Source organism: Manacus vitellinus, unplaced genomic scaffold (assembly GCF_001715985.3).
Source record: "Manacus vitellinus isolate BGI_N305 unplaced genomic scaffold, ASM171598v3 scaffold_59_pilon, whole genome shotgun sequence".
NCBI classification, from domain to species: Eukaryota; Metazoa; Chordata; class Aves; order Passeriformes; family Pipridae; genus Manacus; species Manacus vitellinus.
In genome coordinates, this window is record NW_021940681.1 from 1,030,013 (window position 1) to 1,053,883 (window position 23,871).

Below are 23,871 nucleotides of genomic sequence, written 5' to 3' on the forward strand. Positions count from 1 at the left end.
TAAGTGAGCAATATCCATTTTCAACGGGGCAAAAATATTGGTGTAGGCCCACTCAATTGTTCCATGATACAATTTAGCACTGCTGTATCATGTACTAAATTAATTAAAAGACTTTCCTTCCCGTCAAAGGTATAATCAAGACAATTTGCTTCCAAACATAATCAGAAAACTATGCAAGGAAAGCTTTGCAATATGAGCTATTTTTTCATGTGGAAAGTTAATTGATTTTCTATCACTTTTCCCCTCTGGGATTCAAATGAAGCTTTACAAAAATTGTTTCTCTTTTATGTGTAATTGGTCCACTTGAACTTTTAGAGCTTACTTGAAACTAGGCCAACAAAGTACTTCTTTTCTCCCCTTCTTCTGAGAGATTGTATCAACAATCATTTAAAAAAAAAATTACCTAGAGGTCACAGAAAACTCCAGAGTACTTAAAACAATTAAATTTGTAACAGAGAAACTTTACTGTGAGGTAGAATCAGTTTCCTCTCCTACTGAATATATCAGCAATATATCAGCAAACAATGTTAATAAGATGGAGGTGGTTTGAAGAAACACATTTTTGTTTCCTCAGTGCTTGGCACCAAAGGAAAAATTCCACCTCGAAAAGAAAGGTTAGGGAAAGTGAACTGAAAAGCAAAACTGAATACTCAGTTATACCAACAAGTGCTAACCAGCCTAGGTGTTGGTATTCTCCCCTAGACATTCCTTTGGGGAGGACAGGGTGAAGCAGGATTACATGGAAGTGTGTTTTAGAACAGAAAATAAATAAAAATTACATTCTCCTCTGAGGAGCCTCTTGGTAAGCTACAGCTCCCTGGAAGTGTCCCAGAGAATTGGCAGCATTATACAAGAGCCCAGCTAGAACAGACAGTGTGTGTCCTGTGTTTGCTATGTTGACTCTGATAGAGCTACAGTGAGACAGGAGCATCCAGAGGAATTTATAGTCATCAAAAGACAGACTACTTTGAAGTTGACTGAACTGAGTTTTCCTCTGAATTATTTCAACAAGCAGCACCTCCCTGATTTGGGTAGTACAAATACTTCATAAAAATAACAGCTTAACTCAATATCCATCTATTCAAATTGACAGATGGCCAGACAAAAAGGTTTCAATGGCCTCTTTATCTCTCAGTTCGGAGAAGGTTCCCTTTTCCTGCTGAAAAATGTAGCAATGCCATACCTTGTTCTCTGTGTATTACCCTATGTTATATTGATTGCTGTATAGTAGCAGTTGAGACAAATAAAGGCAAGGAGAAAAAACAGTAAAAGAAGCATGCCCTGAAAATATAAATTAGACAATGCTTTTGGATTCTGAAAAAAAAAAGCTTCATTATTCCAAAGTAAGATCAAATTGATGTCATTTACTTCGGCAAAGAGATCAAGGCTGAGCAATGCAGTCATGAGCCAAAGAGCTACATATAGAACACAGGTTTTCTCAAAGCCCTGATGTGGTTCTGATCCAATATTCCACTTCAGAATTCTAAGCTAAATTGCCTTCTTAAAAGCAGGGGGAAAAAAGCCATCTCTCCTATCTTACTGTGCAATTGTAATGCAATGAGGCTGTTCAAAAAAAGAAGAATATTTAAATAATATATCACTTCTCATTTTTGCAAATGCTGGCAGTGATGCTTCACAAATGGAATGCCAGCCTGTGTACAAATCAAGAGTTGATAGAGATGCTGTGAAACTAAAACGATCAGACTGAACCTGCAACAATAGTAACCACCCTTTCTTCCAGTATAAGAATTGGAACTCATGACAGTGACAATCTTAACAAGTAAAATTCTTCAAACCTCAGCCATTCATTCTTTTGTACCTTAAAGAGAAAACATTAAAGAAGTCCAGCTCCTGATTGATGCACTATTCTGTTCCTGTAGCATATTCTCCAATTTTGTTTTCAGATTTCTTTTAACTGACCTCTGCAAATCAGCTCCATCAGCTTCCCTTTGTGGCACTTGCAGAGTCTAGTGTATTTAAATTTCAGCAAGTTGTTTTTCCTAAATTTAACATTACTTAATTTTATATCATTCCTAATTTCATTGCTTCTGTTCAGAGCACTCCAAGTCATGTTTTTTTAGTATCATCTTTGAAGGATGACTTTGATCTGTTGATTCTGGGGCAGCGAGTGAAAAATATCAAAAGAATATACATTACAAAATTATATTTTGGGAAGTATAGGATTACAAGCAATACCAGACAAACACTCATTTGAACACTTGTGATCAGAGCCTAAGGCTGTCAGTAAATGCTATCAGTTGCAAGCACCTTGTAAAACACACCCTGTAATGAACGTACTAACTATACCCTTGAAATAGTAGCAAATTGAATTTGACTAGCTTGTTTGCCAGCACATTCATACATGTGGGTTGGGGGCCGCAATGGGGAGGGGTGTTATTCAGCTAGCTCTTTTGACAACCAAGATTCTCATAACAAATACTGCAAAAGAATCAAAAGCAAGACATCAAGCATCACATTTGGAGCACAAGTAATGTTAGGCTGCTCAGCCAACCTCTTTTCCCACTAGCTCTCTTCTTCCTTCTCTCAGCAGAAAGATACCCACTGGGCCATTGTTTTTCGTACAGTTGACATTACTAATGTTCATGAATGGCAAATAAATCTGTGGAATTCAGGAAATGTGTCAAGACCCAAAACAAAGAGCCTTAAATAGATCACAATTTTGTTGCGGGAAATGCTGTTCAGCTAATGCAAGCTGTCAGTATTTTTGACAGTTTGGATTTTGAAATATGTTAGTTAACAGAATCCTTGATGGGCAGCGGAGCTGAAGTGTAAGCAGCTGATTTAAACAAAGGATATTTGGAATTAAATTTTCGTTCAATAAGAAGGCTGACCATTATTTGTATTTTCCTGATTGTTTGGTTTTGACAGCTTTGCAAATGCTAAGCTTGAGCATGAAATGCTTTGATGTTTCATGGCCCAAACAACAGCCTTCCATATTTTTACTTTAAAATTTTATCCAGCAGGAAAGTAGCTCATGAGATTAATGTAGTGTCTTGTCAAGTTCTAGGAAGCTAGTTGCAAAAGTGATGTAGGAAAGACAAAAACAAAAATAAGGAAAAGAGGATGAAAAATGCATTTCAACATTTCTCTCTCAAAGAACAAATGTGCAATCTGCAGCAAATCTAAATGGCAGAATCAACACTTCCAAGTAATTGGTAGAATTTGTCCTCTTGCTAAGTTATTCTGAGGAGCATAAGAAACATAACAAATGACACTTGCTTCTTTCTAAGAATTATGCATATCATACAAGTTTTTATACATACGGACAGAAAAGCAGATGGATTCAAGAAAACTTATTAAACTTAGGGCTCACTTGCTACAAGTACACACCTGCTCTCCAGAAACTGCCACCAGAATCCTCAACCACAAAAGCCACATAAGAACAAACTCTGTTGTAACATATGAGAGAATGAGGCTAAAGCCTTAATTTAAGGTGTTAGCACTGCCACAAAATATACTGAAGAATCTCACACAAGTTTTAATGTCATTTTAATGGCTCAAGAGATAACTGTGTTGTAAATCCACATGAATCACAAAATCATTACACATAATTTTTCAGTTGGGCATTCAAAGACTCTCTAGAATTGCATGAAGTAAACAGAATATTTTAGTATGGTTCATTCTCTAGAAAAATATAATTTTCTATATAAAATATAATACTACTCTATCTTTAGAGTCCTTTCATCCATTATCTTCCTATAGAGTGTAGTTATTTCAATTGTCACATTCCATTGGTTCTTTTTATATAGGTAAGTCCCTGACTGCTTTGGTTTTTTTAGTCCAGATTGGTACTACATGGTTGCTACAGAAATGTTTGGTTAGAGATCTTTAAAGTAAAGTATCTAGTTCCCCAAAATTTGGGAATATTCAGATCAAAGAGGGCTTTGAATATATAGAGAGAGTTTCCACAACCTGAAATTCAGTGTGAAGTTAGATTTGCGGATTTTGTTCAGATCTATCTTTGCTTATTATTTTGAAACATTTATGCAGAGATGTACTGAACAGGGCACCACAGAGTATATAAAATTTAGATCGTTAATCGGGGAAATTTTACTATCTGTCCTTTTTGGAAGTGCTGTAAATGAGACAAATATTTCTGCATTTTCATAAGGCATTAGAATTGATTTCCATTCTAACTGTGAGGTACTGCAATTGCAAATAAAGTAGCTTGTCTATAAAAATGACAGCACCTTTTAACACTTGCTTTTCTTGTTGCAAATTTGTTGTAGACAAGCACTGAAACCATCTCCAGTCTAACTTGTGGTATTCCTCAGATCATACACCTGCAGTATTGGCTTACAGTATCTTGCCAGCAAAACACAAGGAGTCACCTCCAACAGCCAGCAATCACAAATTTACCAAACTCATCATCTTTTGAGATGTCCCACTACTTAACATGATTACGGGGAAAACTGTCTGCCTTGTGTTCCCAAGGGATGGGCAGACATTTAGCACCTGGGAGAACTGCATGCTCCCATGACTGGCAAAGACAGACACCTTGCTGTGAGAGGAGCTCCGGACACAAGCCCTGGTACCCACCTGTGCTAACTGACACCCGGCCACAAGAAAGTGCTCTGCGGTGGGAACCTCTCCGCTACCACAGGCACCTGGCTCCGCAGTGCAGGAGCTCACCTCCTGAGGCCAGCAGGAGCACTTCTCAGGGGCTTCCTCGCTTTACTGGGAGGCTTGAAAACACCGAGGTTGACTTGCAGCCCGTGAGGGAGGGCAGTGAGTTGCCTCTTCAGCAAGGTCCCAGAAAGCAAATGGAGTCTAACAAATCTCTGGCCCAGCCCTTGTCAGTCACCACTTTTTCCACTGCACATCTTCAGGAGTATCACATTCGTGATGGTTGTAACACAAATCTCTGCCAAACAGAGGTGAATGGCCACACTCAGCTAAACTATTCAGCAGGCTAGAGTATGCCTGGAGCACTAGTACAGCACTGCTGGTTCAGCTTCCTTGGTCGGTGTAACTGAACTGTCTCACAGCCTCTTTGTAGGGCTTTGAAAATTCATACCCTGGTAGGAGCAAGCTACTGCTCAGACTCCCAAGTAAAACTGAAGGTAGAGGACAGCAGGATACAAATCAGCCTGCTATCCAAGAAGACACTTTCATACTAAATATATATTTACCCACACTATGATGTACATGAAGTTGCTGAGCAACTAGGAATTTGGTCCTATTTACTTCTGCATTTAGTGTTGCATCACAAAGTGACAGCCTACCTTTATAAGGAAGTGTATGTTTTTACAAAGGATGCCAGATCTTTTTAAAACAATTCCAAGATAAGGTGAAGTCCACTTCCAATCCTTGGAAAGATGCAGAGGGAAAAAGAAAACACTTTAAAGGAGGTCAGAATCCTCAGTAATTATGTATGTAATCAAGTTTTGTGCTTTGAACAGGACTTGCAAATGTATGTGATATTTTTCATAAAGCAAAAAGCAATGTTCTAAGCATACATTACTACAGAAACTCCAAAATGACCTGTGCAAAATTAGCATCTGAACAGTTACAAGATATGTTTTTTACATTTCATTTGCACTGGCTCTTCATTGAAATCTTTCCCCATAATGATAATGGGCCATACACATAACTATATATTCAGTGAAGTTAAATCAGGAATTGATTTGGCTCCATATTCTTTCAGCTAAGACTGTAAATACCAGGCTCCTGTCTGCTCTGTATGAATACAAATGGCCTCAGTGGAGTTCTGCCAGTTTATAGCAGCAAAAAATGAAGGCCAGAGGATCAAAGGGCCTTTTCCATAAGAGCAGGGATTTGTTTCTGTGCCATCTTCTTCAAAAGGTTCTGAATTATCGGGTGAGTACTCTCCATACTAAATCATTTTCTTTCAGTGGCACTGTGTGTATGCAAGTGTATAAAAGGATACCTTTGTTCATTAATTGAAATATATTTAGAACCATAACAATGTCTGAGTCAGACTTGTCTGCATCTCTTTTCATTTCTTCAATTTTTATCTTACTCTTTCACAACCATTATCTCACCAAATAATTACTGTTACTTTTACACCCACAAGGAGTTTCTCTGTGCATTAACAATATTCAAGCTTTCACCAGAACCAGCCAAGGAAACAACCCTTCAAATTCCTGCCCTGATGGAAGGACTATTTTACTTCCCATAAAACTCAAAGAGTTTCCCCCAATACCCGAGGATCCATCAAGACTGTGGAGAGAAACAGTCAATATCCTTCTGGTAACACCAAAGTAAGCAACAAGTTTAATAAAAAAAAAACATTTTCTGTAGATAACATCTACCATAACCAGTCAGATAAGCTCCCTGACTGATATGGATGCACATCTCTACTGCACTTTAGACATCAATGAAGTCATGAATACAAAGGGATTAGAGAGACGCATCACATACCCTTCACTTCAAACGGGTTCACCCAATGTCACAGATTTTGCAGTTCCTCATCAGTGTGGTAGGGAGAAAACTGTTCCCTACTGCAGCACCCCCTAAATCTATCCCAAGAATCACTCCAAGTTTCCTGTTCAGTGTAAGAGTTTTGCCTTTAATTCTTCTGCAAAACAGGAAAAATGTGCAGAAAAACCATAAATACAAATGACAAATGTCCCTTGCCAACCCCTGCTGGAAATATTAAAAATTAAAGAGAATAGAAGCTACAAAAGGAAAAGATATATATTATTCAGATTTCAAATCACCTCACAAACACTGAAACAATTCCAGGTAACTAACTCCATGTGCAAGTATAAAATTTAACATGCACATAAAGTATGTTCTTAAAAATGACAGCCTGGTAATGGAGAAGAGGAAAATATGCCTCCTCTGTGAAAGATAATCAAATGAAAGGTATAAGCCAAAAACAACCACAGGGGCAGGCCAATAAAATGTCATGTTCAGAAAATGTAGCCTGCATTGCCTAATCTTCACTGTGATATTCATGTCTGTTAACAAAGAGCAAAAATCTAACTCATGAGTGGTATAAATGTAAGTGAATTATCCCCATTTCTCTGTGTAAGATGAATGTCGCTTAAGAGTTCCAATTTTGTTGGGTATTCTGCAGCAAAGTGCTTCTTTATATCAAACGAAACCATATAATGACTATACTGAATAACGCTTATGGAGCATAATAGGTACTCTGAACATTTGGTGAGAATCATCTGCCTATGAGAGAAGGAACTGAATGGCTGGATGTATCCCTAATGTACAGGGAAAATTGATAATGAAATGAATAGAAAATTCACTTAAGAGATTCCAGAGCCGATTTGGCCTGAAGAACATTATGAACCCCTAGACAAGTCTTCTCATTGACTCTGCTGGCAATAGGATTCCCACAGGACCGATCTATTCTTTGTGTGTCTCACACCTTTGTAAAAAAGAACCCCACACAAGAAGCACCTAATTCATCATTCCACAAAAAACACAAAAGTTCACTTTTATGGCTGATTCTTTGCCTGTAGGATAGCAAATTCTGTACACAGAGGTCTCTCAGACTGAAGGTTCCTTACATTATCTTTGCTATACATATATATTTAATGAGGTTGTCTCCCTTATTTTTTTGTTGAGGCTTTCAAAGGCTGATCTTGCTATCATTATACAGCACTGCTCAATTTCTTTCTCACAGATTTGCTCATGGAGCTCTTCCAGAACTTACTTCTTCTCCTTCCCATTTATACACACATTACATGAGTCTTTCAGATGAATTAGTAATTAGATCTGTTCCAAAAATTTTAATTGAATATTTCACTGGAAAATTCCATTTGGATCTAAAGCACTTAATTTAAAATATCTTGGGTTCAACAAAACACTTCATTGAGTTCTAATAAATTCACATAAACCAAAACAAAAACAAAAAAAAAGTTTCAAAAAACCAAGCAGAATCTGCTACACAGCCAATTACATTTTTAAAAGCATTTTAACTACAGCATAGCCATCTTTTTGAGTGTAGATGTTAAAAAAAGAAAAACAACTCATTACCTTCTACCAGCAAGGTCCTGTACAGACCAGTTTTTCTATACAACGTACTTGTAATTTTATATCAGTCTCCTTAAACATCTTCTGTGAGACCTCTTTCTTTTCTGTTTTTTCTTTGTTAATCTCACTCTTAAATTATATCACTCTAATCGAGGTAAATGTCATTCCTCAAAAGAAATGCTATTCAGAGCATAATTGTGGTCTACAAAATTACTGATCCAGAAAATCTCTCTCTTGGAACACCAAAACACCTTTCTTTGCTTTTATAAATTGATGCCAATGAAGTAGCCAACTGGCCAGAGATTTCATCCACAGCCTTTAAACAACCTATGGTTTGTTGTCTTGTCTGTCTGCTCAGGCACTCTTCCCATATTTATCATCATATTTATCACTTCAGAAATAATGGAAATAGGCCAAGGACAAAATGTTGGTCAGTAAATTATAGTGAATGCAGTTGTACCAGAAAACGACCAATAATACAATGCAGTGCTGTGATGTTAAACCAACCTCTACAGCAAAGCTTCTACAGTTAGCTGAAAAAAAAAAAGAATTCTAAACTTTTCATAGAAACTGTACATACTACCTTGCATCAGAGATGCACACTCTTCTTTCCCACCCATGTTGCTGACCTTTACTCAGCTCCAGTTTGCTGGCTTTCAGTGATGCAGAGTATAAGCTATAAGCTGGTATTTAAAATCATCTGCTGTAAAAAACAGTAAAATCTTACAGCCTTTCAATGCCAACTCCTTTAATGGATGAGATTGCTATTTTTTCCTCTGTGTGGAAGGGTTTTTTTGAGCAGCTACTGTTTTCATTTTAGGAGTTGTACCATGTCAATTTTGATCGACACAAAATGTTTATTGGAAACAAGAATATCTATTTCTTTGCAGAGAAAAAAATTTCCCAGATTTATTCACTCCTGTAACTGTATATTTAAGAGAAAGAGCTCAAGGACTGATTTGTCAGCTGCAAAAAAGCTCTTAATTGCATTATTGAAAGAATTAGGTAAAAGGCAGCCTTAGGATCAGCTTTGCACTAGTCAGGAACCAAGTCAGTACAGATATAAGCAAGAGTAGCCATCGTGCTAGTCTGAAATCCACCATCTTGTTTTGGTCACTCCAGCATACCTATCCTGAGCCAATACAGACTCCAAGGCATGCTGGTAAAATAAACAAAAAATCTCAGGGATGTCATTTACTGACCACACAGGTAAGAACGTTAAGTAGGGGTACAATGAAGAGCTATATTTATCCCATAAAAATGTCATTTCAACAGCCTGCACAGAACGCCTTTGACTCAGTCTTCAGCTCATGCTGAACCCATTTTCTTCTCTTTAGACAATTCTTTAATGGCCTTCAGCTCAGCTTCAGAGAACTTAGGGGTCACTGCCACATTGTCATAGTCAAATTCTTCATCAAGTGAGAATGGTTGAACATCATCCCCCAGTAGCTGTAATGAGAAAAACCAGATACATAAATAATATTGCTGCAAGTGATAATAAGGTAGCTTAAAATATAAACTTCTAATTAATATTTAATTAAACTATTTTTTCTGACTCTAACACTCTCAGCTGATTAAGCTCTTTTTAAGTAAAAGAATAAATTCAATTATTCAATTTGACCTAATTTAAGCCATTTAATGTGCCCCATTTGTACGGTATTGTATCTGAATGAATATCATTAACTAATTTTGCTCAAGGCAAGGAATCTAAAAACCACCCTAGCATACATCTATTATATTCCTGCCACTTCTAGCAGCAAGGCTGAGGGGATATGGACATGTCATGTGCAGCTATGTTAAATTTCAAAGACAGATTCCATATCCTTAAAATTTGGGCTAGTATTACATAAAGCTTAAGCATACATGCATCTGATACTAATGTAACATGATTTCCAGAACACAGTTTCAGCGAAGGAAAGATCTGAAATGAGCAAAATGACACATAATCAATTTTCAGACTCCAATAATTTCTTTTCACCATCTCATAGATATGCAATTGGCTGGTTTGTATTTCTTGCATGATGAACTTAAGAATCTTACTGCATTTGCCAATATGTGCTTTGTTGACATATTGTATAGCATTTTATTGCTTCTGGTTGAAATATCTTAGAATCAACACCCTGCCTATAAAATAAAATAATGAAAACGAATAACTATGGCAGGCCCTATGCTGATAAGAAACTGCAGGGGGCCACAACACAAAAGGTTTATGGTAAGCAGCTACATAAAATGAATTTCAGGGTAACACAGGAGACACATCCTCACTACTAAAACTGTACAGGAATGCTCCCCATCCCATGAGAAGTCAATATAACATGTCTAGAAATGTGTTTCAAAGATTTAAGTACTTCAGCACTAAATCAGCAAAAGATTTAAACATATGCTTATTTTTTCAAGCTTCTGATGAATCCTTGGTGAAGCCAGTGACTAATGACGTATTGAAATTCAGAATATACATTTTTTGTTTGCTGACAGGCAGGAAGAACAGTCAGCATCTTATGGTGACTGCTCAGTATCCTGCACAATTTGATGTGACATTTTGTAAGAATTGGCATTGACACAGCTAATGCCACAGTCAGAGAAGTGGTAGCTGGATTCCTCTCTGGTGGCCAGGTACCTGATAGACATGGCAGAGAGCATCTGGGTAATATCTACCTCCTTTATTAATAAATTGTAATGTTGCCTGAATGATCAGGAAACAATTTTTTGGGCTTGTATCATTTTATTAATCATCTGTATTGCTTAATTTTCTAGGGACCTGTCTTACACTGGCTTAAACAGATGATGGAGCATATGAATCATCCTAGATGCAGACCTGTAGACCGTGGACATTTATAATGGAAAAAACTGTAGATAGAGTTGGCCCGGAAAACAGCATTCATTCTGCTTGCAAAGATTATCTTGTTTATGTCCATGGACTATCCCAGGTAAACTATCATTAACTTTTATAAATAGCACATTTGAAATATGTTTACATGAGATAAAGCCTGCACACAAGCTTTCATTCCCATTAAATCGAAGGTCAGCTCCTTGACCTCCACACCATATTCATGTCCATTTTCATCTTTTTTACAGGCAGGCACTCCTGGAATTCTTTGTAAAGTCAGTAAGGTCACCAGTAAGCAGGTAAAAAGTGGTACCATCAATAAGGGTTCTACTACCTGTCTTTCATTTGCAGAAATCCAAAACACTCTTCTAAAATACAATGCAAGGCACAAAGACTTTTCATTTAGTTTGGTTTTAACAATATTTGTTACCACATTGTGCTGGTTTTGGTTGGGGTAGAGTTAATTTTCTTCACAGTGGATGGTATGGGGCTGTGTTATGGATTTGTGTTGAACACAGGGTTGATAATACAGAGATGATTTTGTTATTGCTGAGCAGGGCTTACACAGAGCCAAGGCCTCTTCTGCTTTTGGTACTGCCACACTGGTGAGGAAGCTGGGGGTGCGTGGGAGATTGAGAGGAGACACAGCAGGGACAGCTGACTCCAGCTGACCAAAGGGATACTCCAGACCATATGGCATCACACTTGGTATATAAAGTGGGGGGAAGAAGGAAGAAGGGAGGACCTTTGGAGTGATGCCATTTGTTTTCTCAGGTAACTGTTACATCTGATGGGGCCTTACTCTCCTGGAGGTGGCTGAACACCTGCATGCCCATGGGAAGCAGTGAATTAATTCTTTGTTTTGTTTTGCTTGTGTGCACAAGCTTTTGGTTTCCCTATTGAAGTGTCTTTATCTCAAACCATGAGTTTTCTACCTTATCCCCTTCTGATTCTCTACCCTATCCTACTGGTGTGAGAGTGAGTGAGTGGCTGCTTGGGGCTTGGTGTCTGCCTGAGGTTAAACCACGACACATATCTATAGGTAGCTAAGCCAAAAAGAGTTTAGACTACAGAAAGCCTTCATAGGGATTCTACAAAAGCAACTCTATTTTCCTCTACCAACATAGTTACGGAAAGTATGCACACATTCCCTATGACCTTGTGCTGACCTTCATGTAATTCCAGGAAACATTTTATGTAGACATAGCAAAATAGTGGAAAAACTTTTGTTTACAAAACTCGACCCCAAAATCCTAACTGAAATTAGATGCCAAAACAGAACATACCCAACTTCACCCCATTAACAATATTTCTGTTATCCACTCATTGCACATTTGAGAAGTTTGTCCACACTGCATATTTATCAGTATGCTCCATCTCTAAAATGAATACTCAAAGCAGTAGGGATTCTTTTTTTTCTTCTTCTCCTAAGAAGCCATTGACTTCAACCTTCCTTGTAGATGAGTAATCTAAAACTTTTATACTACAAACTGGAATTTTTATGTATTTCAAAAGGAAGACATCTTACAATAGAACACCAAATCCTCTGAGCTGATCAAGTTATTATCTGGTTATTATGCCTAAGGAGCTGAGAGAAATATGTGAATTTCAGGTGTCTAATTTAACATCTAATTGAAATCTTTTTGAGAGCTCTCTGGGAATAGAATCCTGCTCTAATAGAAAACTGCCAGTTTGCTTAAGATTGCTTCTGTGATTTACTCTCCGAAGAAAAAATCACTTTCATTTACCGTTCCTGCATTTCCAAATTAAAGGGGGGAAAGAATGCAATAATTATATTAATAACTGAAGTATTTTGCTTGTGGCTGTTTTATGAAGTAATATCGTAAATAAAATACGTTAAAGTTGACATTTTCAAAAGTCTATTAATAACTGGCAACTCAGTTCTTTTATTAATCTGAGTGGAGTTACAGTTAACTGAACAGCCTGTCTCTGTCCTTCTAAAACCTCTATTTCTGTGTAATTATGGCATCTATGATTCACTTGGTCAAATTATGCAAAGTATGCACATACACTCAGCAGTGATTTCATTGCATACTCACAGGAAAACTCACTAGTTCACTGACAACAAATTAAAAAAGCTGGGGGGAAGACGTATGCTATGATCTCATATAAGCTTAACATATACTGGGGTATGCAGGAGAAAAAAAGTTTGTCTTGAACTTGGGGCACTGCACTGGAAGTCAATAAATCTTGTCCAGTTTTCCACTTCTGCTTCATCATTCTGGACAAGTCATTCAATCTTTGTGTCTTTACTGGCCTCTGAGAAGACATAACTCTTCCATCTTCTTTCACTTAGTCGATCCTGTCTTTAAGTTCTTCCATGTTCTTGTTGCATTTATGCACAGCACGTAGCAGAAACAAACCTCAGTTGAGGCCTATCAGTAAGACCTTAAACCAAAGAAACTCAATGGAAGCCGTATTTTAGGTGATAGATGCTGCCATGCCACAGATAAAGATAAAATGACAGGCATGGTAAATACTTTTTTGAATGCTGAAACTACAGACAAAAAAAAAAAGGGAGAATAGAAGGGTAGAATTCTTTTTTCCTAATCCCAGCCATATACAAATTAGGTTTCTAGATTAAGGTAGTTAATTAGCAAAAAATGGCCCAGCCAGAGCTTGTGGATGGAGATATATTACATCTTATGACAAATGCCTATAGCAAATGGGATGAATCACTTTATGGAGTTGCTTATCTCTGCCTTTTGATGACTGAAGGACTAAATTAGACTGCACCTAAAGCTGAAGTTAGGTGAGATGAATCCCACTTTGAATGCAAGTTTATATTGAGTGGATGGAAAATATACATCAACTGCACTCATGTGTATGCAGGGAGGGAAATAAGAACAAACAAAGACCCTAGGAAGCAGGCATTAAGACATAAAAAAAGCTATGATGTCTTTTATGAAAGACAGTTTTTAGTAGAAATAAAGGAGAGAATAAATTCCTGGGTAGAGAAGGAAAATGTTCTATGATAATGTACTTCAACCATCGAGTGCATGCTGGTTCAAACTGCAGTGGCCTGTGGGAGGTCATGTATGCTGCTCTGTCGATACTGAAATCCTGTAATATGTGTATGTCTAAAGTGAGGAAAGAAAGATGAAGGAACATTGGAGGACAACACAAATAATTTGCTGGGTCAATTCACCAAGCCACTTCCTAACAGCTTTTGACAGAAAAACATTTTCAGGTAGACAAGTTGTTCTTTAACAATTAGCCAGGTCATAAACTGGGTCTTACCAGAGCTTCATTTTTCAAGCTTTGCCCAGCAATACATTCAGAGACACATACCTTACCCTGAAGTGCCTCACAAGTATTTCCACAGCATAGACATTTGACATGCTGCTATTTTTCATAAGGAATAGTCTTCCATTCTCTAAGAAAATCAATTAGGCAGCCACATTCTGTTGCCCTTCCCTAACAGAGTTGTTTTGATGGACAGAGAACAGTCTCATTTCAAAGCAGAGATGTCTCCAGGGAAAATATTTTTCCCTCTCTAAACTAGTTCTGCCATGAGCAATGAAAGACTTAATTTTCAAGGCAATGACAATTTGAAGCACTGAGGGATTTTCAAATGGACCAGTTCAGTCTTGACAGTTCTAAAAATCAGGCCACAGTTATATTATCTAAATGAAGACACAAATATGTTTATAATTTAGGGGAAAAACTGCCTTCATCTTAAGTAGCCTGGCACCAACCAAATGGTTGTGAAAATTGTAAATCCTTCTTGAAAAATGCAGCAACTCTTAACCAATGTAATAATACTCAGTTTCTTTCATAACCTAACTTTTCCTCAAATGGACATGAATTTTGCATGCAGTGGGATCTTTATCTATTTTTCATGAGATATAGTTTAAAGAATCATATGCAGTCCTTTATGAACACTGCAGGCTGCTACAACCCTCCTTCCTCTTTGGTTTTATACAGAAGTTATCAAATGAGAAAGCTATAAAACCTCATTCTAGTTTTTTTTGTTGTTCCTTTTTTTATTTTGTGTGCCAATGGATATATCTCGAGGCAAAAACCTTGAATTATGTCAATCCTTAGAGAAAAGAGTGAGTATTTTTATTCACAGAATGGTGGGCATCAAAGCTTGAGAGGTCATTTTAGTACATCTACTTTTTCCCAAAGCAGACTTGTTCCTTATAGTAAAGGGTTTATTGCAAGGAACTAAATACAACTGAGCTCAGGACAGGAGGCACCATATGCACTGCTACAACACCAAACCTTCATTGGTCATGCATCATTTATAAACTTGATTTAAGCCTCATGGGAACATTAATAAGCATATGAAACTATCAAAACTAGTCCATTTTAGCCAGAAGCTAACTTCAGCTTCTATCACAATGATCAGGCAGGGGAAAGGAGTGGTGAGTGATGAAGAATTCTCTGCAATAGAAACATCCCCAAAAGTTAATGCTCACACTGACTATTTGGATAGGAAGCTTAATGACTTAAAATAAGCCTGTGAGCAATCCACACCTTCTGTTGCAGTTTGAAAAGAATTGAAATTCTGAAGGAAAATGGCAATTCTAAATTAAAGCTTGTATTGACTGTGTCTCATTAAAACGCTCACAGTCCATAAAGCAAACCTCTCCACACCAGACCTAGACAATGCAGACTCTCAGCAGCATCTTGCTGCTACTCATTTCCAAGGGAACAAATCTCAATTCTGACCACAGTATATTTTAAACCCTTTTTTTTTTCTGAACTGTCATGTTAAAGGGACCATTCACTACCTCCTTGTTGCAGAAAATGGTTCCTATATTAAGCCATGAGATCACTGAAAAATTAAATGGCCCATTATTCTTCATAAGTAAGGATTTGTTAAAAGGTCAGGAAGTGCAAGAGTTTACTTGAATATTCTGTGAGTTAAATAAATTAAATATTAAAAAGCCCATATAGCATTTGAAGTATTGAAGTACACATTTTGAAAATGTAGGATTATATAGTAGCAGTGTGAGAGATAAAATAGAGAGTTCATCTCAATTCTTAATGTATTTAAGAATTCATTATCAATTTAAAAATCACTAATATGACATGTTAACTCACAGCAGTTTAACACACTCCATCGAGATCCCCCTGTTCTTGTGGAAATAACATCAGAAGCTAAAAGGAAAAAAAAATATCCCAAGCCCCTAGTGTTTAAACAAATAAATCTGACCTCATACCTCTTGGGGTTTGCTGTCCAGTGGCTGGGGAACTGACAAGTTTCTGAACTTCATTTGAATAGGCTTATCAAAAACGGGTGTACAATAAGTCACTGTCTGTTCCACCTCTCCTGGAAGAACTAATGACCCTGCTGAATAAAAAATAGTCAACATTAACCTTCCAGTGGACGTATAAATTAGCAAAATCTTGTTAAAATCTTGTACTGCTCAGAACACAAGCAGAATCTTGTTAGTCAAAGTGTGCTGTACTCATTGTTGCATAAGCTATCATTAAAACAGATCCATGCAGTCCTGAGCTACAATCTAAATAGTAATACTATACTAAGCAAAAATCAAGGTAGGTCTTCTTTCTTGAGGATGCTGCATTAAAAAATCTGGATGTAGATGCTCTTAAACTCAGAGAACACCTGGGATTACACCCATTTTATTCATAACTAAGATGGAAGGTCCTGAGCAGAGATGTCTGCAGTAGAAGTTATAAAATACCTCATTTGCCATTGACTAGGCGGGTAGGCTCATTCATTTCTCATCACCTGTACACTGGGCATTAAGAATCATTGCAAAGCATCCTAATATGACTCTCCCAAAACATTAAGTAAAAATACCTGGTAGAAGTACTAATATTCCCCACTGCAGTGCCAGATGACTCTCTCGTCCAAGGATATTTCATGGATGTTTTTTCCTCCCTAAACTTTCCAAAAAGAGGTACTTGAGAGGACTTCCCCATATCTGGGATAGAGCAACATGTGACCTGTCCATGTGAGCAGGATTTGGCCCACAGTTCACAAATGCACAGCCTTTTTGAATTGCTCTTCCTTTACAAACTTAAGCAAAACACTGGGAACAGTGGGTTTGCATTCTGTGACAGATCAGAAGGATACGCCTTAGGTTGAAAAATATCTTTTAACATGAATCAATCTTAGCTCTGCTACAGCACAGATGCGTCCATCTTGTCTCAGTAATGTTTTTATGAAAGAACTTAAGGGGACCATATGTCTTGCAATTTAGTCAAAGAATTATGTAAATCTACCTGCTATTTTTTTCCATCTGATACACAAGTATCTTTACAGTTTTACACTACATTTACATTCCTCTTGAAATTTCAGAATAAATTTCCAAAGCATTGCTTAAATGTTAGTTAATGGAACCAATAAGAGTATACAGAGATGCAGGGTGGAAAAGATGAAGTTACTATTTAACTCTACCTGCAAAATTTTACCAAAATAGTGGAGTTATGGACCTCTCATTCTTCTGTGAATCTGCATTTGAAAATAATGATTTCCTAGCTATGCCTTTGTAAAAAAAGCCATGATCAAATTCTTCATTTAGCTTTCTTCTGGGAATAGTGTACTATTTCAAAGCCAACGGGGTTTGGAGTTGCAAAGTAAAATGTTCTTTTAAAAGGAATTGAATTAATTCCCTTGAGTATTTCATTCCTGGATTTTTGTTTCTTGGTTCATATTCACACATAAGTGGTTTCGTTTTCATACCTATTCTCTTGGTTGTGTAGGTCAATCTCTAGCCACCTATGCGCTTTCAGTACTTGTTCTCAGCATAGCATCTGTTCTGATTCTGCACCAGTTAAATGAGAAAGCTTCCTGAAAAGGACAGCACAGTCCACGGGTATCTATGTCTTCACATGCTCTGCAGCTCCTTTTTTCATAATTTGGGTCAAAACTATTTGTAGGACAGAAGGGAGATGAGAATGCTTACTTAAAGACAATGGCATCTTCCAGTATTGTTTCAAACGTGCACCCTAAATCCAGACTCTCACTAAAGTAAGGGAAGTCTGGACATGAAGAGGTTTGTATCACCTCCTGATATAAACACTGATTATTTCTGCACTAAGAGCTTCTCCCCCTCAACAGCCCAATCCAGAGAGAGAAGATGAGGAGGAAGCACTGTTATACAACAGTCTGGCAATGGCTCAGAAAGATAACTCTTAAGAATTAGGACAACAGAAGGAAACTTATTTTTGCTTTTAGCGAGAAGTGCTTGTCATACTCAGAATGTCAATTCCACTTTTTAAGGCTTGTTAGAAATGCAAATAATGTTTCAAATTCCCTTCAATCACCCCATAAGAATGTAATCAACCTTTGTTTGCCAGTAGACATGCCAGAAATGAGCTTTGCCTCTCTCTATCCTGGCTGTGTGACAGCATATGAAAGTCTAATTGGTAAATGCTGCTTTCCCTGATAATGTTTAATAAAGAAACTCCTTCAGAGAGAAAAATTAGAGAGTTTTGACAGTCCTTCTCAGTGGGAGAACCCAAAGGAACTCCAGGCTATTGTAAGTTCTAGCCAGTACCTCACAGCTTGTTTAGGCTGCTGCTACAGCACTATTGGATGATGATCCTAATTAAGCTGCTAATTATGTTCTCTGTGGAGGTGATTAATTAGCAACAGGAAAGCCTTGGATACTGCCAACGGCACCATATATAGAAATAACTGAACAGGCAGTGATATCAAAAAAACTGAGAAGACATTTTGAAATGCACCTCTCATATCATAAAGAATCAACTCCCTGGATGATATAGCAGTGAACACCAATGATTTTACTCAAGTCCAGCATACTTTAATGAGGGCACATTTGGAAACTGAACAATTCTCTTTAGTCCCTCCCCCTCAAAACCCAGAAAGTGATTATTTAATCTGTCAACAGTGCTGAGTTGGACTTTTTGCTTATTGTGTACCATTAATTATAGGTGTAGAAAAAAAATCTACTGGCACAGGTCTGCTTTGAACTTTCAAAAGTAAAGAACTTCAAAGTCCTGTCTATATCTTTAACTTTATGGTAGCCAAACAATGCCCAAATATATATGCACTGACACAGATTTTACCACTTTCAGACACTACATTTCACAAAAATGCTGCTGATGGGGAGCTGAGAAGGGAGGCAATGATAACAAAAAAAGCTTAAAAGCTAAATTTTGCAGTCTCCTCTGATTCTCATGCTTCAGGTTGTTAGTCCTGAAGAAGTGCCTAGTGTGAAATCATCTCAAGGCAGTGCTAAATGGATTGCAGAGACTGGAGGAGAAAAACAAGAAAGGGATTCACCAGCTGGGGGGAGCCCCGTACTTAGAAAAATCCACCTAATTTAACTCTGAATCCTCTTCCTCAATCTGACTTTTCTGGAGGTAAGCATAGACTCAAAATATAAATGAAAAAGGCACAGATTATGAAAAATAACAGATATTGATATAATTTGCCCAGAGAATTATTTAATTAATCAGTAGTTATGCTTGGCCTCAGCTTCACAGTAACTGAGTCAATTGGGTTCTGCTCAGCCTCTGTAGGGTTATAGACACCAGGACCTTGAAAAGATAAATTTGCTGTAACTCAGTGTTCCAAGCTGGACTAGGATGAGACTGACATCCTTGCCTATGTAGTCTCACCCATATATTTAATTAGTCCTGTTGTAATTTTAATTAATTTAATTTTAATTTTCTCTTGTATTTAAAAAATAGCACACTCCAGGTCTCTAGATATGCTTTTTACATATTTTGTACTTTATACAAATATTACCTATTATTACCTAACTACTCTTCAAGCCCTGCAGCAAGAGATTTGTAACCAGACCTGGAAAGGAATTCTGTTGATCAAACACAGGGCAAACAGGCACTAGGTATTCTCCATCTATCCCTGGAGAAAGCCTGATCATCTCTATTGTTGCCTTAAGCAACTTACAGTTACAGATTAAATGCAGTGAGAAAGAGCGATTAAATAGTTCACCATACACACACTGTCTCTACACAAAGCATTAAAGTTATGGTTTATAGTTTAGGGCAACAATTTTACTTTGCCAATCATGGTTTACTGTGCCAAAGTCCTACAAGGCAAAGCATTGCCCTGGTTTCAGGCTTTCAGCCCAGTGATGTCAAAGAAAAACAGCCACAATGAATTTGCATATTGGCCAACTCCATGGGCTGTTTTTTATTTGTAAGAAGCAGCTGCATGCATTCACACCTTAAAAGACATTGAACTTTGCAAAATACATCAGAAAAAGAAAAAAAAAAACACTAGAAGGACTCTTCCAGGACATTTCCCAAAAAGCACTAGTTTATATGGGATATTTTAACACCTATTTTCTATCATGCTTTTCACACTTGTCAACTTTGAGCCACTTGCCCCTAGGTGCGAATATTTATTATATTAATGTACAGTTGCTAACTTAGCTAACTGATCTGCCCTTTACAGCTAAATGAAGCACAGAGATAAAAGCTTGTGGCAATTACACTAGCAAGGTATGATATTTTTTACTGTGTAAAAAAAGATACAATATTTTTAGCTTGTTTTGTCAATATGAAGTCTTAAATCAATCATTTGTTCTGACATATAGGTGGCAGCATTTACAAATGCCAACAAAAGAGTGTCTTTCAAATTTGTGTCACACTTTGCCTCATTTATAAACTAACTGGAATTCTTCAGAATTAAACCTTATTAAGGTGGTCAATATGGGTATTATTTTAGATTACTTTATTATTGCAAACAATAGAAGTGACACCATTTTATATTTTAAATTGCATTTTGTTGCTATGGTTTCTAATTTTACCTCTCTTATCATGAAGCCTTTCAAGTGGATTTTGACATGTAAGACAACCATCAAGCTATAAGTGCTATTTTCTGCACTTAGGAGTCAAGGGGAAATTTTTTACCCTGACTTAACAATGATCTCCACTGAAGAAGCCCCAGGCAAAATTCAGGCTGTGCGTTTCCCAGGTATAAATTTTGATGCTGTTCGCTTTCCTTACAGAGTTTAAAAGGAATAATAAGTTTCTGGCTCGGCAGTGTTTCCATGCTGTAAAATGCAATCTAAATGCTTAATGTTGTGATGAGTCTTGTTGATACAGTTTCTTTCTGCACTAAGGCAAGTCTGCCTCAAATGAAGTGTGTTTTACTAGGGGTTTCTAAACGTATGTGATTGATATTTACTCTTGCACACACACAAATACACAGAAATGACCCAAAAGCTGGATAAAGGCAAGGTCTGTCATCATTCTGAATGTGACGAGCTAACCCCAAGCACTAGCAGAGCCCTTCTTTCCTCACAGTTCCACTCAGTATTTTAGTGTTGAGCTTAATTCTCAGCAACCAATTTGGGGCCTGTTTGGAACTCACACTATCTAACCATACTTTAATGAACTAGATATAGACAATTATCATTTCATTATGACACAAGTGAAATTTTTATGCTTACACCAGTAAGCTCCAGTGTCTTTTTAATAGATATTACTAGAATTTAAGGCATAAACACAGAACAATGGTCTATGAAGGGAAAAATGGGCACATATGAACACTGCACTCAAGAGAAATCTTTGATGTCTGTACCTGATACAGCACTGCTGTCTTCCTACCTCCTTTCTGAAATGTCCAGGTTGAAGTAAGAATATTTGCTGTAAACTTGACTTATGTTTATTAGGTTTATTATTTTCTTATGAGATACTAGAAGTCTCTAAGCCCTCTGACTTCATAGGAATTCTGCATATACAGAAAGACTAATCAAATCTTTACTGTAAGAGTGGACAGACCAACCAAAAAGCAACAAGTAAGAAACCAAGGATCAAAGTCCTGCTCGGTAGCAGCTTCTGTCAGTGACCTCAGGCAAATCCCTTAATCTGTGTGGCTTGGTTTCTTTACACAATCACACATATAGATGAGGAAAATTAATTTAAACATTAAAAGAGTATCAATTCTGGTGGCAATAAAAACCACACAAGGACTAATGATAGACAAACAACTATAGACATTAACATTTCATTTATTTTTCAGAGGCGGGAGAGTTAAAATTATTATAGACATATTCAACAATTCAACACAACTCAAAACACTCATAATTGGAACTCTTAAAGAACTTCACTGTGAATTCAAAGTTAGTCTCATCTATTTTAAGCCCTGGATGGAATCATTTTAATAGGTAGGGACAACATTTTCATTAAATACTTCCACTTTACAGAACTGTCTCTTAGCACCCAATTGCTGTCTAAAAAACTTCTTTAATCAAAATAATTTCAATACAAAACAGAAGTGCAGAAAAATGCAGAAATGTTGCTAACAAGAAGTGTTCTGCACTTCTAAAAATCTTGACAAAAATAACTGTTCACAAGGACACAGTTTAATTCCTTTTTATTTATTTTCTCATTACCTCTTAAGAGTGAGGAAATTAGTACTTTAATTTGGGGAATTGGGGCAATGTGGGGAATTTTCTGGCAATAGAAGAACTGAGGAATATCATCACTTTTAGAGAAGAAACAGTTCTTTAATTAATGTTCATACTCTTGCATTCAAAGAAACATGTTCATGTTCATACTCTTTAATCATGTGGATACACTTGCATTCAAAGACAGAAAATGACAGTGAATATGGAGAGAGGAAACCTACCACTGCATGTCTCTTCATCTGAGTCTATATCTTCCCAATCTAAGTACTTGTCCACTTGCTGTAAAAAACCCAAATTCCAAAATAGATTAAAATGTATTAATTCCATTCCTTTTAGTACAACCTAGAGCAAAGCAAAAATGCACTAAATTGTCTGCTTCATCTTCTCCATTCTCCCTTGCATTTTTCTAAGAAAGAATATGAATTTTCTTTGAAATGTGTAAACCAAAGGAAATACTTTTAGGTATAGGCAAAGAATTGCTGCCAAAATTGCCGCATATCAATGTAAGTGATGGGAAAGAAGCTCAAGCTGTACAGCAACTTTTTCAGGAACTCAGTGGAAAGATGGAGAAGTAAAATATTTTCATAGGAAAAAGATAAATGATAAGTTACTATGCAATTTTGCAAGTTCACATCATATGGCACAGAGACAGTACATGCTGTAGGCAAACTAGAGCTTGATCCTTCTGCTTTGACATTAATGGTGAACTGATTGGGAAGTAAAAAAGCTAAGAATAATTAAGTTTCTAGTATTTCATCTGGGACATTGCTCTACTGTTTTTTTAGACTGATGTTCCTTGAAAACAGTCTAAACCATCTAAAAGGTACCACAAGAAAAGGCATTTGTCATTTCAAGTATCACTTTGAATAGACGCACAGGGTGAAAGGCCTTTGCCAGCCTATATGTAAGTCGTGTTACCATGGAGGATTTACTATATGCACTGAGTTGTCTGCTGTGTTCCTATGAAGTAATTAGAAGTGCTCTTAGATAATTTTTTCCAACCTGGTTTGACAACATTCTCATCAAGAGTTACATAACCTTTACACTCTAAAAGTACATACTCACTAATATTTGAAAAATTTTGGATTTCTCTCATTGTTCTTTCCCACAGATGGGAAATAAATACATCAACAAATTGCAAGTAATTTATAAGTTAATAAAGCAAAAATCAGTCATGTTCTGATCATAATCTCCACTCTGAAAAAAATCAAAGAAAACCCCACCTCTTTCAGACAGACTGAGAATCTTTCCCTCTGATCTACCAGCTTTCCATCTCTCATTCATCATTTTCTGCAGGTAGATAGGCAGAAATACCTACATGCACAAACCAGAACCAAAGTAAGTCAAAGTTTGTTCTGATTTACACATACAGTTCACAGAATCACAGAATAGGTAAGGTTGGAAGGGACCACTGGAGGTCACCTTGTCTAACTTCCCTACTCAAGCAGTGTCCCCTAGAACACATTACTCAGGATTGTGTTCAGACAGCTTTATATATGTTGTATATAAAAATTTTTAAGAAGTGAATGCAATGCTTCTGAAAATAAAACGGATGCGGGTATTTCCCTGAAAACCTACACAGGACCAGACTGAATCAATTGAAACAACAATGCAAGTAACCATAACATGCCTAAAAAGCAGCATTTAGAGGAGTAGCACTGTTTTCAATAGCAGTTTTTTCCCCTCTTTCCTTTCCTCAGGGCAGGCTTAAAGATCACA

General features: G+C 37.0%; 1 protein-coding gene across 1 annotated transcript in view; it reads right to left on the reverse strand.

Moving 5' to 3' along the window:
- Positions 1–8,893: 8,893 nt before the first annotated feature.
- CUNH11orf74 (chromosome unknown C11orf74 homolog) overlaps positions 8,894–23,871 on the reverse strand; it is a 30,345-nt gene continuing 15,367 nt past the window's right edge. Inside the window, exons 3-6 of the mRNA XM_018082013.2 lie at positions 23,376–23,442; positions 22,374–22,427; positions 15,997–16,127; positions 8,894–9,426 (exon numbers count right to left, since the gene is read on the reverse strand). Coding sequence (XP_017937502.1) covers positions 9,286–9,426; positions 15,997–16,127; positions 22,374–22,427; positions 23,376–23,442 — 393 coding nt within the window. The 3' untranslated portion in view covers positions 8,894–9,285. The remainder of the gene's footprint in view (positions 9,427–15,996; positions 16,128–22,373; positions 22,428–23,375; positions 23,443–23,871) is intronic.